At 29.2% G+C, this 15,723-nt stretch overlaps 1 protein-coding gene across 2 annotated transcripts in view; it reads right to left on the reverse strand.

The window, feature by feature from the left end:
• Positions 1 to 366: 366 nt before the first annotated feature.
• Positions 367 to 15,723, reverse strand: part of LOC143234020 (uncharacterized) — a 29,725-nt gene continuing 14,368 nt past the window's right edge. Inside the window, exons 4-11 of one of the 2 annotated variants that reach the window (XM_076471024.1) lie at positions 14,681 to 14,767; positions 11,591 to 11,654; positions 11,005 to 11,067; positions 9,356 to 9,396; positions 4,546 to 4,632; positions 3,625 to 3,710; positions 2,417 to 2,526; positions 367 to 603 (exon numbers count right to left, since the gene is read on the reverse strand). In XM_076471024.1, coding sequence (XP_076327139.1) covers positions 572 to 603; positions 2,417 to 2,526; positions 3,625 to 3,710; positions 4,546 to 4,632; positions 9,356 to 9,396; positions 11,005 to 11,067; positions 11,591 to 11,654; positions 14,681 to 14,767 — 570 coding nt within the window. In that variant the 3' untranslated portion in view covers positions 367 to 571. The remainder of the gene's footprint in view (positions 604 to 2,416; positions 2,527 to 3,624; positions 3,711 to 4,545; positions 4,633 to 9,355; positions 9,397 to 11,004; positions 11,068 to 11,590; positions 11,655 to 14,680; positions 14,768 to 15,723) is intronic. The other variant, XM_076471025.1, reaches the window with a different exon arrangement.

Below are 15,723 nucleotides of genomic sequence, written 5' to 3' on the forward strand. Positions count from 1 at the left end.
CTTTAATCTCTCAGTATTGTTACAAAAATACACAGGCTTTCATAGGGTGTCCTAATTTTTTCACATGACTGTATATACTAACTGGCTCTGGGGAGCACAATTTTAAAGTTAAAAGTGCAATAGATGGTTACATGACGAGGTGGCAACGAGGCCAATGGTCATCTAAACTATTTAAATTTATACATGCAGAAAGTCAGGAATGTGCATGTTTTAAGACTGTTCTTATGTAATCACTGTAAAGGAGTATTTACTAAGTACTTGGTAGATGTACACTACATAAGTATTACTTGTACGTTGTCTTATCTAGTTAAATTAAAAACATACATATTTATAAAAAATCTTTTATACGAGTGAAACAAAATGGTGTAACAATAATTCTAATATTTTATTCATTTTGACTATAAAACAACAAATATCCAGTGAACTAAAAGATAGTTATTAAATAGATATAGAACAGTTTTATTCCTGTATAACAACAATGTAATAAGATTAAAACTTTATTAAAATAAGAGGCTTCTGAATGAATATCCACTCGTTCTTTTGACGGTAGAGCTTGATATAGAAGCGGGTTTCACTTCAGCTGGATAAAATGCCATTTGTTGACTGAAAAATAGAAAAAACAAACATCTATTTTCCAAGTTTAACAAGAAAAAAGGATTTTGAAGTTATTTTCTTTGTTACTTTCTTAACCTGCAAGGCAGTATTATAGTTTTGTATGTGTCAAGATTTTACACACACACACACACACACACACACACACACACACCACTGTACAGGAAACATAGCCAATGGTTTATGCCCGTTTAATAATTTTTATATAACTACATCAGATGCATGACATAAGCCTATACGTACACATAACCCATTATATGCAATTAACAGAGCATTTCAAAGTCTCTATAAAAAGTAACATACATAAAACTTTTCACTCTATCATCAAATGTATCTTATTTTATCAAAAACCTTAATGCACTTTTATCTTATTCAAACTTTTCAGTGTCTTTACTAATTTATTAATGGTAAAAAAAAAGATAACTTATTTTAAAGCTTTTGTCCTGAAACAACTGTATTCCTTTAAAAGATAGTTTTAAGCAAGTTTTGGAAAATGTCAACAGTTATACAATTAATCTTCAGGATGCCATAACATAGAGAGATTTTATAGAACTAGTATGTTTAATAATTATAAACCTACTAAACTTAGACATCCACAAGAGAAAAATCATAAAATATAGTAGTGATTTCAATTCAATCAATTTGTCAGTTCCAAAAAATTAATTTTCAATTTTCGTAATTCAACTTACTGACATTTTTTTAAATGCATACTTCCAGAAAAGTCTTGATATCTTTTATAGCTCACAAATTAGTTACCAGACAATGTGTATCATATTAAAATAAAAATATGAAAAAAAAGTACATGAATAGTTCAACCAGCTATAACTAGAGGAAATTATATTTCATTTATATTGCACTATTACATTCATGTTGTAAACTTGTCAAAAACTTAAAAGATTCAAATTTTAACAAAGAAGATTCATAAGAAGCAGGATTAGAGCTTCAGTATCAACTATCACACAAACATATTCTTATTTTCTTTTAGTTATACAGCATTTTTCACAAAGATTTGAATGTAAAAGATACTATGCTTAATATTTCAAGTTTCTATGTCCAGGTACTTAAGAAAATTATGATATTTACAAAAGCAAAGGATAACTTGTTTTTCATTAAAAAATAAACTTTCAAAATATAAACTATGTAACTTTAACTACCTCCACCTTTATATGTTATACAAATCTTGATGGTGAGTTAGAACAAAGATTTCCAATATTATTTCAGTTTTGTAACAAGACTGTTCTACAATGTCACTAACAGATGCCATCTTTAATTAGTATTGTTTCATACACCTGTACTGATAGAAAACTCTACAAGGTTCCTCAGTTCTTTGTTATACTTTTTTTTTCATAGAAAAATTACCAAATTGGACACAGTTGCACTGTATTCAAAATGCTAGTGCAACATTTCACAGTTTATCTGATTTCTTTTCCACATATTAACTAATTTTGAAAAATTACTGAGTTTTGGAAAATGACAAGTCATTTTTGGCTTGTAATCTAGATAACATATTTCATGTCCTTTACAGTACTTACTTTGAAAGTAACAATGTAATTTAATTCATAAAATACAAAATTATAAAAGCTACAAATAATATTTTCAATTATCAGTATAAGTAAATAACCTGTCAACAGTTTTTGTGTTTGATTTTTTCTTTCTCTCTTACATAAGTAAATTTTGGTACATGACCTACGATAATTAAAATGTAATTAAGTTATTTTTCAAATGCATAAATGGTTTTGGTGGAAGCAAAGGTTGATACTTTGGTAAGAAGACAAATTAAAGGAAATTCTTAACATGTGCTTACCAGTTTGATTATATGGCATTGCAGGTCCTGATTCATGGCTTTGTTTAATAAAGTTTTCAGCCTCTTCAATATTGATTTTGTAGGGACTATCATTTAGACATACAGTTGAACTATTAAAAGAAAATCTATAAATGTTATCTCCATTGCATACTATTTTATGATAAAAAGTAGTAGTAAAGCAAAATTTATATATAAATATTTCTTCTGTAGACACACCTGTACTTAATCTAACACAAGCTGCTATTAAACTACAAAAACAAAGTTAAAAAGAAAAAATAATTTTTCAAAAAGGTTTTTCAAGTACAAGTTCAAGTTCTATAAACATTGTTTGTTTAAAAACATGTAGGAAGAAATACACACACACACACACACACACAAAACAATAATTTGTAGCACTCATTGTGCATTATACCTCATTTGCACTTTAGTGAAAATCACAGCTGTTCTTCTGCACATTTCCGAGTTTCACAAATTTTTGACATTCAAAAAACACACACAAAATCAGTTACTACAAATGAATGTCCTAAAACTAAAGTAATCTATCAGGTTTTATAAGTAAGCTATAAACATTTCAATAAAGTTTTAATAAATAGTTGAAGTAGGAATATAATATTCCTACCCAAAGAAACCATGGCAGTGTGTTAAGCTTTATATAGAAAAGAATATGCTTTTCCTACTGGTTATAATCATGTCCATCAATCATGTAACATTGATTAGTATATAAATCTTGAATATCTACCAGGTTTGACAAATGTAATCAAACCTCAGAAAATTCAGGAGGAGCCAGTTTCAGATTGTTGTAATTAAGTTTATATTTATAATTTTTTTGGAAAATGTAGCAGTATTTTCCATGTTAGAAGATTCCAAAACCAAGAAATTAGAGTTCTTGCACCTAATACTATGCAAAAAAACAGAGAATGTTTTAAATGTTTCTTACTGAAATTACAAACTTAAAATTTAGATCATATAAAAACTTGAATTGTAAGCTAGTTTTCATGTCAGGTTTATTGAAATACATAGTATAACTCACCCAAAGCAAAGATCATAATACTTAATATTCAGAAGATGTGAAACAAAAAAGAAGTTACCTTGGGAATTCTGTGCTTTGTTTATCAATACAATAAGTTACAGTTCAAAACATTACAACCATTTCCATGCATTTTGTATACACATGCATAGTAAAGTTACAGAAATTCACATTTCCATACCATGATAATCTTCCTTTGTCTACTTTGTTCTGAATCAAATCTTGCCAGTAGTGATAAGCTTCTGCTATCACTTTTTCAGCAAATTCCTGATTTAAAAAAAAATGGAGAAAAAAAAATAACTTTTCTTATAAACATTATAATAATTATCAAATATTAATATCACAGAAAATTAAACTGATAATATTTGAGTTATTTGTTGTGTTAAAATTAAATACACTAGTGTTTAATATTATACTGGTAAAAGCAGTTAATAAAATGTTTAACTTAAAGTAACAGTGAATTAACAATTTTATGTTGATTTTCATATTTACACAATTCACAAATCTTGTAGCAACTAATAGCAAAATGTACTAAAACTGCAAATATATATTAGAATTTTAGTGCAATTCTACAAAAGTTCAATTTTTTTTAATGCATAGATATTTTTTTAAAACAACCATTTTTAAACAATACTGTATCTTCTTAATATTCAGTTTTTTAAAACTTTCCTGAAAGGGTGGTAGATGTGGATAGCCCTCGTCTAGCTTTGTGCGAAATTCAAAACAAACAAAGGATAGTAGCTGCTTAAATACACTATCTTCATACAATTATTGCTTGATAATTTCCTGTTAACAAAATTACGTTACAGTAACGTTTTTTGGATAATTTGTAAATATTGGAAAGAAACTGATAAAAGTGTTTCAATTCACATAAGTGCCATAAAACAAAACATTTTATAAGTTTTAAATGTACTTATGAGAATTAAAGGGAAGAAAAAATGGTTTCAACAGTGTTGAAGAAACTTCTACAAGTTCTGTATGCTTGCTCTGAAACAGTTAATACACTAATTAGGTATAGCTACAAAGCTTTATACACTTACTAACCCATTTCTTCAGGTTTTTCAATATAATTTTTTTCGTGTATATCAACATTTCATCTAACCTTATTCTTTGATTTTCCATTAAAAGCATATTGATTTAATAGCTTTCCATCTGGAGTCTTGTAAACTTTGAACCAATCATGCATTGCCTAGAATACAGAAAAACATATTGAGAAAATATACACATTCACACTGCAAACAAGCTAATTTAACTCTATTACAGAAAGAATATACATATTTCATCTTACAATTTCATTTGTTGGCAACATAACCTCTAGGACCTAATATTGCTAATTTCTTTCCATTAAAACTGTTTTCTATAACTTGACATTAAACGTGATGAAATCAACATCGTGAAAAGTTAAAAAACAAAGTGGGGAATAAAAATATCACTCACTATATTACATTGTACAGAAACTAATTTACCTGGGGTTTTTAATCAACCTATAAAGAGGTTGAAAATTTATTACTTCTTGAAGCACCTTCTTCAGTGCAAACACATCAAGCTGCGATGGAAAATTATCACCTTTCACCATTCTACAAAACACATACTTAGGTGGTTTATGCAGTGAACAGTTTCTTCTTTTTAGTGGTTATGTACACGCCCAACAGTAATGCTAAGAAGACTTACAGACATTTATTTAAACAAAACAACAACAAAAAAACACCTATGGGAAGAGCCATGTCAGTGAGGATTGAACACACAATGATATCTGTATTACATAAGAGGTTGAAAATTTATATTAGTTTTTCAGTATCTATAACATGTTTATATTGAACAATATGAAATGCTTGTGAAGGAAAAAAAATAATTTTGAATTCAAATGTGAAAGGTCATAACAGGTACTCTATCATAATTTGAAAATCCAATCCATATAATAATAAAAAATAGCTTTTTTTTTATTTAATACAACACAGATTATGATGTGTGATGTGGGGACATTATTGAAAGTGTTTTTCAATTGAAAGTAGCCTCCAATTTATCCTTACTTCTACTTGTTAAAGTAATTAAGAAGGGAAACTTATTTTTCCTCAATTTTGTACGAAAATACAACAGAATCAATGTTATTGGGATAAACATAAATTTTAACAAGCAAAATTTCAACATAAGAAATTTAAAGAATAAAATGAACAAATGTTCATGAACAAAAACAATAAAGTTTTTTAATTTATAAGCAAAGAAATATAAAAGAATAGTATTACACAAGCACATTATAAATAAAACCATAAGGTGATGAACGATTACACTTGGCAAAAAAAAAAATAAAAAATATAAATACTAAAAACAATGCAACCATTTCAGAGTAATTTAATGATGCTGATTCTACAAGGAGGCCTAGACAAATCCTGGGTATTTTCTCTTATTATATTTGTGTATAGGGCTCTGCTTATCAGAACTCAAACCTAGAAAAGTTCTGAACTCTTGGAAATTGGGATCTATTTTCACATTACTTGAGTCATAAATTTAACCTTTTTCTAAGATTGTAATAGTGATTTTACCACTTTGTTTTTTTTCAGGAACAAACTCTGCCATTGTACAATGTTATTAACCTTTTTCTTCTTTCACTCAAGTCAACCAATCAGTGAGCATGTTTGAACTCAGATGAGATCAAAAGGCAGTTAGTTATGGCAATACTATTAAGTGACTGTTGACAGTTCATGATTGTTAGCATGCTCTCACTTGCAGTGAAAGTAAATATACATTGGTACATTGATCTTCCATGCTGGTTTGAGGAAAGCAAAAAATTGCAGATAATCAAGGGACAAGTGTATGCCACTAGTTAGTCCATTGTTTAATCTAAATCAATTTAACATATTTTCTTGTTTTAACTTGCTCTTTTTACTGTTACCTAATCACATTATTAAGGAAAATTAGAAAAAGTTGTCACAATCATAAGAGCCCAGGTTTCGGTCAATTAATCATTTGATTACCCAGAATTTCATGAGTTACTAAAGTCCAATTCCACTTTCACTTATAATACTTCCTATTTTGATTATCTATTCTCATTTTAGGAGTATTTGATCCTAATATAGGTGTAAATAACTTAAATTTTGGCACTTTTTCTGTTACAGACACAAAAGTGCATTCATAGCCCATCAATGCCTATGAAAAGTCAAAAATTAGCAAAAATCTATGCTTGGAAATTATTACAAAAGCTTTTGTTAAAACAGAGTGAAAATACCAATCATTTGTAGGGAAGAGAAGAATGTATAATTGGGCAGCACCCAAAAACAACCTGGGCATGTATCTGTGGTTAATGAATATCCACCTTGCAGCATTGGAGAAAGGACAACTGAAACTGACTGAAATCTTTAAGAAATTTCAATGTGTATTGTATGTGTTTTTTTTTTAAATGTTTTCAATCAATAACCAAATAAAGTTAACCAAACTACATATTTTGTATTCTTGTCTTAATGGCTAAAAAATAACAGGGAAGGCTAAGCTTGACCTGGATGACACAGAATTCTAATGCACACCAGGCTCCCAAGTTTTTGGGCTGACAATATTTGTCACGGCCTGTCCTAAAGATCATGTTGAAAATTACAGACTCTTGAGTTTGAGTTATGGTAGTTTGATTCAAAATATTCTTGTATATCAGGAATATTTCTTCAATAACCACCTTTTCATTGTAAATTGCATTTAAGAATGCATAGTTTGTATGTTTGGATAAGTTTCTTTCATGTTCACAGCAAAAGAAACATTAATTGATGACTTAGTGTTTAAACTGAAAGCTGTACAGCTTTACAGACTAACTACAGATGAGTTCTCCATTTTTGATGATGATTTTCAGGTATCAGTTCTTCCATCAGTACATCAATGTCTGTATATAAAAAAAGCATTTTGCATGCTGTAATGAGAAGCAAAACTTTGATGCCAATTTTGGTGAACTGAAACCTTTTGTTTTTTTCTAGAGCTAATAAATGTCACTGCTGTAAATGAGAAACAGTAAGTTCCCCATGCTGTTTTGATAAAGGCAAGTCATGAATCAGTTAGCTCTTTTTGTATGATCAGATGAGAGTTAATGTTGAGGTGCCATTGGAGTAGAATTATTAGATGAAAATGATTCAGTCTTCTTTGCACAATAACTGTTCTGTTTTCCAATTCACTTGTGGATTTGACACTGGAAGACTATTCCTATGAAAACTAGTTTCATTAGAGAAATAATATCTGGATACTTAGCATGTTGTTTAATTTTGCCCAAATATACAGAAGCACCAGCCATGCAAAATGTAACAGGTTGTCTTTGGGTTCATGTCATATCGTGAAAACTGCAAATGGTATACTTGCTTTTTTCCAAATTTAGTTAATGTGTCAAGCCATATGTTTTTCTTCTCTTTCAAAATTTGTAGTGCATACTAGAGGAATTCACACACTTTGATAAAAGTTAAGAAAAAACAAAACAAATTTTACACTTCAGATAAATATAGAATATCTTTTTATTTAAACTGAAGTTTCGACTCTGCTGCTTCTTAGTTTTTTCTTAACTTTCATCGAGGTGTTTTGCTTGACCAACAATTTTACATCCAAAATAGTGTTAGTTCTACCTTATGTGTCTGTATTTCCTTCCTCAAATGTAGCACAAACTGTTTGGGTGAGTTTTGCACTTTAGGACTTTACTTCAACTGGAAGCAGCCAGCATTTCAAATGATTTCCTAAAAAAATATAAAATATTTTATATTTAAAGAACTAAAAATTTTTCAAAATTTGCTTATAACGCATTTATGATATGAATGAAAAAAGAACAACCTTTTTTGACAGTGCATGGAGCAAAATGAAGTGACCAACTACAAGGTATCTAACTCTGTCCCCTTCATGCTCTGTCAAGGGATTTTTCAAATGTTTTAGCACACTGACATGCAATGGTTTTTGATTCCCAGGTGCAGCAGGCAAGTGTAGGAATGAAGCAAAGCTGGTGCAATGCACTACAGTTATATCATGAACAAATATCATATATAAACAGTGGAAGTATACTCCAAATATAATGCAGTCACTATTTTAAGTTATTGAATATGTATGCCTTTTATCCATTAAAATGTCCAAGTAAACTAAATTTTAGAGTATAAATCTATTATACTGGGCCCCTATTTTATCAGCACTAAATCAAAATCTACATGTGACAAATTCTGATTGCATTTTTTAAAATCAGCAGCATCAAATTACCCAAACAATTTGTGCTTTTTGTTATCCAGCATTATTAATAGATTTTCTAATTTCTTAAAGTTTTATGATGTTGAAGTGGTACAAAAAAGAAAGAAAAAAAGTTTATTTAAGCCTTTTGCATAATTGAAAATTAAAAAAAAAAATGATGAAAAGCAACTTTTAAAGAAATGTTTCATACACATTCTGGTTTGGTTTGGAATTTCGCACAAAGCTACTAGAGGGCTATCTGTGCTAGCCGTCCCTAATTTAGCAGTGTAAGACTAGAGGGAAGGCAGCTAGTCATCACCACCCATCACCAACTCTTGGGCTACTCTTTTACCAATGAATAGTGAGATTGACCGTCACATTATACGCCCCCACGGCTGGGAGGGCAAGCATGTTTAGCGCTACGCAGGCTCTAACCCACGACCCTCGGATTATGAGTCGCACGCCTTACGCGCTTGCCCATGCCAGGCCGATACACATTCTGAGAAAAAAATATATAAACCCATAACCCAAAAAATGTTTAGTGGTATATAGAAAAGCATATAATTTAGTTTTGATTTATTCAGTGTCCTATAACACAAAAAATAATGGGTTCAAATAGCATTGACAAATGATATTAGCAGGCATGTGACACACAGCTTAACAAAAGCTTAGGAACTTAGAATAAAACCTCAACAAGTTGACTTGTAATATAAAGGTTAACTTGCAGTTACAAGATTGCTTACCTGTAAAAACCCAGGCATGTGTTTGTCAACATCTTCAACGTCTGTAGTTAGAAATACAAAATTACTTAATTTTAATATACTTTGAATTTGTTTGAAATAATGAATATCAAATATTACTTTTTTTCCAAGCAACTCTGGTTCAATTTTTCATAAATAAACAGAAACAATTACATCTGTATTTTAATAAATATATATCATTTTAGAATACCCTAACCATAAATTCTCTCATAATAATGTTTCTTAAATACCATTTGTTAGGAGGACTACTATGTAACATCTTTTGTGACTTGTACTAATTCTTCCACTTTATGGTAAAAGATGCTAAACCAGGGCTGGGCCTAATCTGGATGGTCTAACATTTCTGTCCTGCCCACAAATCTTCTTAATAACTATGGAAGGAATATAATGGGGTCTTTACGTAATTAACATTGAGGTAATTTAACTAATATAGTAGAAACATAAAGCCCACGACAACTTACCAAAATTTGTGGAGTTTCAAACCTAGGAATAGTTTTTTGCCCACCCTTGTGCTAGACCAGTGTCATTCAAATTTAAATTTCTTAGTCTGCTAATATTTATTTATACGAAAATATATTCAGACTTACTGTACATGAAGCTTATTGATAAAGTTCCAAAAAAACATCATTTCAAGTTTGTAAAGCTAAACAAAAAACATTATGTTCCATTAGAGTCAAAGTAAATGAGCAGACTAGAGGTTGAGCCCTTTGGCACTATTTCATATATATATATATATTTTATGAGCATTGTATTACTGGCAAGTTGATATATTAAAATAAACACAATGCATATAAAATAAAGGACAGTAAAATGGTTTTAATTCTTAGTTTATTTCTAAGGTAAGGGTTAATTTTAATGTAGTTTTATAACTTTAATATTGTGTCCAGTATCGCCAGGTGGTCAGGGAGCTGCTTGTAATCTGAGAGCTGTGGGTTGAATCCACCCTCACACCAAACACATTTGCCCTTTCAAACATGGGGGAATTATAATGTGACTATTAATCCCACTATTTATTGGTAAAAGAGTATCCCAAAAGTTTGCAGTGTGTGGTGATGACTAGCTGCCTTCCCTCTAGTCTTATACTGCTAAAAGAGGGGTGGCTAATGCAGATAACCCTTTTGTAGCTTTCTGTGAAAACAAACAAATAAAACTTTAATATTAAAATTTATTTTAAATAGTAACATGTACAGTTAGAAAATGCATAACTGAGACTTAAAGAGTGAAAGTAAACTAATGTTTAGGTAATATTTTTACTATTCATGTTAACACTTAATGGATAAAAAAAAATTGTACTGATATAATGTCAGTATGATTATAGGTCTCATTTAAAACTAATTATAATTACTAAATTCTGATCAGATTTATTTACCAATAAAGTTACAATTTAATTTTTTGTTTATCTATTTGTGATGATACAAATGGTTGTACGGTAATTTTAATATTTAAAATTTTAAAATAATATTCATTAGGTATTCATAATTAAAAATTTTAAATTAGACCTATAACAGTAGTTGCAAATTAATCCTGCTGACACATATCAGTAAAATGATTTTTTTTTTTTTTTTTTAAATTGGATCAAAATTTTGGTCCAAAATTCTTTTGTTCTACAACTTCTGAAGGATTTAACTTACCATTTAACTTGTCTGCTAAAGGGTCATTAATATCTATAGCAATAATTTTCCAGTCAGTTTTTCCTGAAAGAACATTTCACTGAAATGTATTTTGAGAAGTTTATTCATTTGTACACAATTTTATAATTTTAAATTTATCATTTCTTTTTTCTTGCACACATTTAATCAATTTTGACAATGAAACTGAACTATCTATAATAGAGTACTTCTACCTTTTAGAAAACAACTTATGGTGGATAATGTTCATTTATTTTTCAGCATTTTGTCAGATAAGATAGTAATTCATTTTTATGATAAAAAACATTAAAAAAGTATGAAACTTTTCACCTCCTTCCGTTTAGTATGAATTAATTTAATTAATTAAGCCTGTGGTATCTCTGTACTAAAATGTGACTAAATATTTTTTCTTAACATACTTTCATAACATGCATTATAAATGTTTTCACTCTTAACTTAATCTGCATTTAAGATTTGCATTCAAGTGTGAATGAAAAAGAGATTTTGTACACTTATTTGGAGGGCTGCATCTTTGTTGATAATGTTTCTCACTTATAATGAGACAAAAATAAACTAGATAATTTCTTACCTTCATCGATGAGTGCCAAGGTCCCAAGAACCTTAATTTGTAAAACTTGTCCCAGGCTGGCAACCTGTTGTACAACACACAATCAGTAAAAATACAAGTATTTGTCCATTAACCCTTTTGGAATAGACACAGTTTAATATACACGAGTTTGTACCACATCTACAGAGATTACTTATTTATACAATAACTTTTGATGCAGTATGTTATCTTAACAAAATTTGGTAGAATTTTAATAAATATTTCAAGTTTTTTTTTGCACATTTTTTGTGAAGTATTTTTAATAAAGGTTTCTTTGTGAAAATATTAAGTCTGTTTCATTACTACTCCGAGTCGAAGAGATTTTGCTGTTATGATCAAAATACTATTTTTGTCCCAAAATCTCAAATATTATTTGTATAATCTCTTAAACCTCCTAAATACGTTTGAAATGTTTGTTTTTAGTAAGACTTTATATTTTATCTAATTTTTACTACCTGAACTATGTAGGATCTGTCAATTTGTAACTATAATAAAATTTAAGAAATAAAAAGTTCCCTAGTTCTCATTCTATAAAGACCACCAATAACATGAAAATACAAATGTTTAGTACAAGTAGCTTAAGTCTCATAACATTATATATTTATATATAGATACTTATTTTTATTATATTAACCTTTTACTTGTGCCTGGCCAACATTACATAACTTGCATTGATGTAGTGGATGTGCACTGATCTTACCATATCCAATAATACAAAACTGTCCTTTACATAGTGACCCATCTTGGTTGTGTTTTAACGAACTAGTATTTTGTAATATAAAGTCACATTTCAATTATTATACATATGTATATAGGTTATTATTCAAAGATAATAACCAAAAAATAATAAAGTACTATATAAATACCATACAATTCCACTATAATTTATCAAGTTCAGTAGCTAAGCTGTATTTAGGTTCAAAGAAAACATGAAACTTCTAGCAGGCTAAAGACAACCTACCTCCTTGACATTTTTGTTATTCAACCTAACCTAACCTTTGTAGTATGTGGTAACCTGTTAACAGATTAAAATGGCTGAGAAAACACCAGGGGGCATTCAAAGCTATTGATTTGTTGTTCACGTCATAAAGTCAGTGTATATAAGGGACAGTTTCCAAAAAATGGAAATTGGTGAATGAGGCCACCATGTTTGATTCAATATACAAACCATATTTCTGCAAAATAAAAAGACAAGGTTCTTATTTTATATTCTAGCTTGTCAATATTGTTAAATTAAGTTCATAATTCATACAAAAACTAGAAACTTAGTATTTTGACATTGCAAATATTTAATTTTAAACAATGCTGCATTCAACATGTCATGTGACTCGTAAAAGTCTATAGTTAGGTTTGTTCTTTTAATATTTACTCTTAAATTGAGAGGTTAACTCACAAACATAACAACAGACAGAATTATAATCTACAATTTGATACCAAACATATTAACATAAATTTATAAAATAGTAGTTCAATAAAATTTTGAATGCAAGACAATAAACATGATAGCATGGCCTTTGATCTGTGACCCATCATGAAAGTGTTAATAAAGCACAAAGATAACAGGCATCTTCTATTTACAATAAAGAAATTATTGAAACTTCAGAAATATACAAGTTGTCTTTGGGTATTAACAAAGACTATATAAGACATTCATTACAAAGCACAAGACATTAAATGTTAATGAAATTCAAGTTGGTCTGATGAATCTGAATTTTCTCAGTCTTATTAAAAAAATTCCACTTTTAAAAAATAAAGGTTTCAGAAACTTGTGTGTTAAGTCCTGAAACTATTTCCAAGCAGTAAATAATATAATTATTTTGGAAGAACTTGAGGATTTTTTTAATTTATGAGTACTTAGTGATTAAAATGGGCTGACAGATAAATGGATATAACATTAGTATTAAATATATACACACACACAACTATTTTATACACTATTTTGTCTTTCTAGTTAGGCTAATATATTAAATTGGAATCGTAGACAAACTTTATTAATTCAAAATGTATGAAAATAAAGTTCGTTTTTTTTTAGTTTTTACAGATATACAGCTTCAGTAAGAATAGAGAAGTTGCAAGTCCGTATATGCGTGTAAATTCAAAGACTTACTGCTAAACCAGTGGGGGATGCAAGTCCTTGTCATTAGTAATAGTGTTACTTAACAATGAACCAGTTACTTAAGTTTCTATAATAGCTAAGCAACTTCATATATGAACCTGATCCAAAAACAGATTCCTGAAGAGACTAAGAGTTACAATCATTAAACACATATGCAAGGAAATATGTTAAGAAATTACTGACAAGCAAGATATATCCTGGATGCTAAAACTCAAGAAGGTAGTCCAAATAGTTTGATAGATAGCATGGAAGAACTTGAGGATGAATAATCTCATAATTCATTATCTTAAATGTTTACTTTTTTTTATACCTGGTTTCATATCCAAATTAATACATGGCAAAATTCTACTTTGATGCACAGTTTATCTAACTTTGACTGATGTAGGTTACTTCATGAAAGTTTATTTTCTTCGTTTTCTCCCAAAGCTATTCAAATGCTATTTGCACTACCCATCTCTAATTACGAAGCAAATGATTACAGAGAAGGCAAATAGTCAATACCATCTACCACTAAGAACTGGGTCGTTCCTCTTACAAATAAATGCAACTGAGTTGCATATTATAATTTCTCCATGCCCAAAAGGTCAAACATTTTTCGTAATGAGTTTCAATCACACAACCCAATTTCATGAAAGGTAAACATATGTTTTAATATGCATATTCAAACATAAAAGAGGAAAAAAATATATGAAGGAAAAAAAAAAAGAAAAACTAACTGAGCTGTCAAGTAATCATTGGGCAGTCAAGACGATTTAAATTATTCTATAAAACTTGAAGTGTATTTCATATAATTAAATTACATAATTTAAGTTCTATATATACATGTCCCTTGTTTACAATTATTCTTAAAAAATAAGTCAATGTTTGCAATTAAACTAATTATTTGAAGATATTAAGTCCTGATGTACTGCATTTAGTTACTTAAATATTATTTGTACAGTACTGTAGAAACTTACTTTGTAACCAATTTCACAAACATCAATTGGGTCATTGTCTCCTTTACAGCCTGTTGATGTATCAACTTCATAAGGATTCTCCCATGTCTATGTCAATACAAAAAACCCTTAAAAATCATTCATCTGCTTGAGTGCACTAAGACAAGGAATTCCAGTAAATAACATGTATGTTGTAACAGTCACAAAAATGTTACCATAATCAGGTTTTTCATCAGTTTAATAACAAAGCTGAAATACCAAATATACTGTATTATAATAACAACAACACACAACAAGTACGAAAAAATTCAATACTTGTAATATCAAAAAAGTTTCAAATAGAGATCAATAAATTACAAATTCAAATGAGAATAAATTCAATTTAAAATAACTTTATGAAAGAATGCTGTAATACAAGAAAACAAACAAATGAATGAACACAATCTTAATTTCTCAGCTCTAAGCCATTTTTACACTTGATATTTTAAGCTTCTTGCAAAAATTCAATTTGATGTACACATTTTAGAGTAGTTTAACTCCTGCTTAATTTTTTCAACTTAAAAAGTGGGACCATAAGATAATAAAAATATATTAAAAAGTCTTGGTGTACATTTAACTTGAGAGTTTATTTAAAAGAAAAGGAAGGCATCTGGCAATAATTGAACAAAATAATTTGTAATTTTATTAGATGAACTTTTGTTTTGATGATCAAAGCAAAAATATTTTGTTTATACATCAGGACCTTATATGTAAGTAGCAGCAGTTTAACAAAGATTGAAATAAATTAGATTAAAATGCAATAAACTACTCATATCACTGCACAACAAAGTTTTTGCTTCTTGAACACTGTTGGGTGTTCCTTATAGATTTTTGGCTGCTGATCACGAAAATCACATCCAAATTTGCCCATCATGTACCGTTTCATCAAAATCTTCAGCTTTGTCATTTTTTCTTATATTTGTGTCCAAAAATGTTTGTCTCTGTAAGAGACCTATGAACAATGTTTTGTGCAGTCTGGGCATGTCCAGGCATGAAATCAGGTCAAGATGGAAGCTGTTCTGTGG

Source organism: Tachypleus tridentatus, chromosome 12 (genome assembly GCF_004210375.1).
Source record: "Tachypleus tridentatus isolate NWPU-2018 chromosome 12, ASM421037v1, whole genome shotgun sequence".
NCBI lineage: Eukaryota > Metazoa > Arthropoda > Merostomata > Xiphosura > Limulidae > Tachypleus > Tachypleus tridentatus.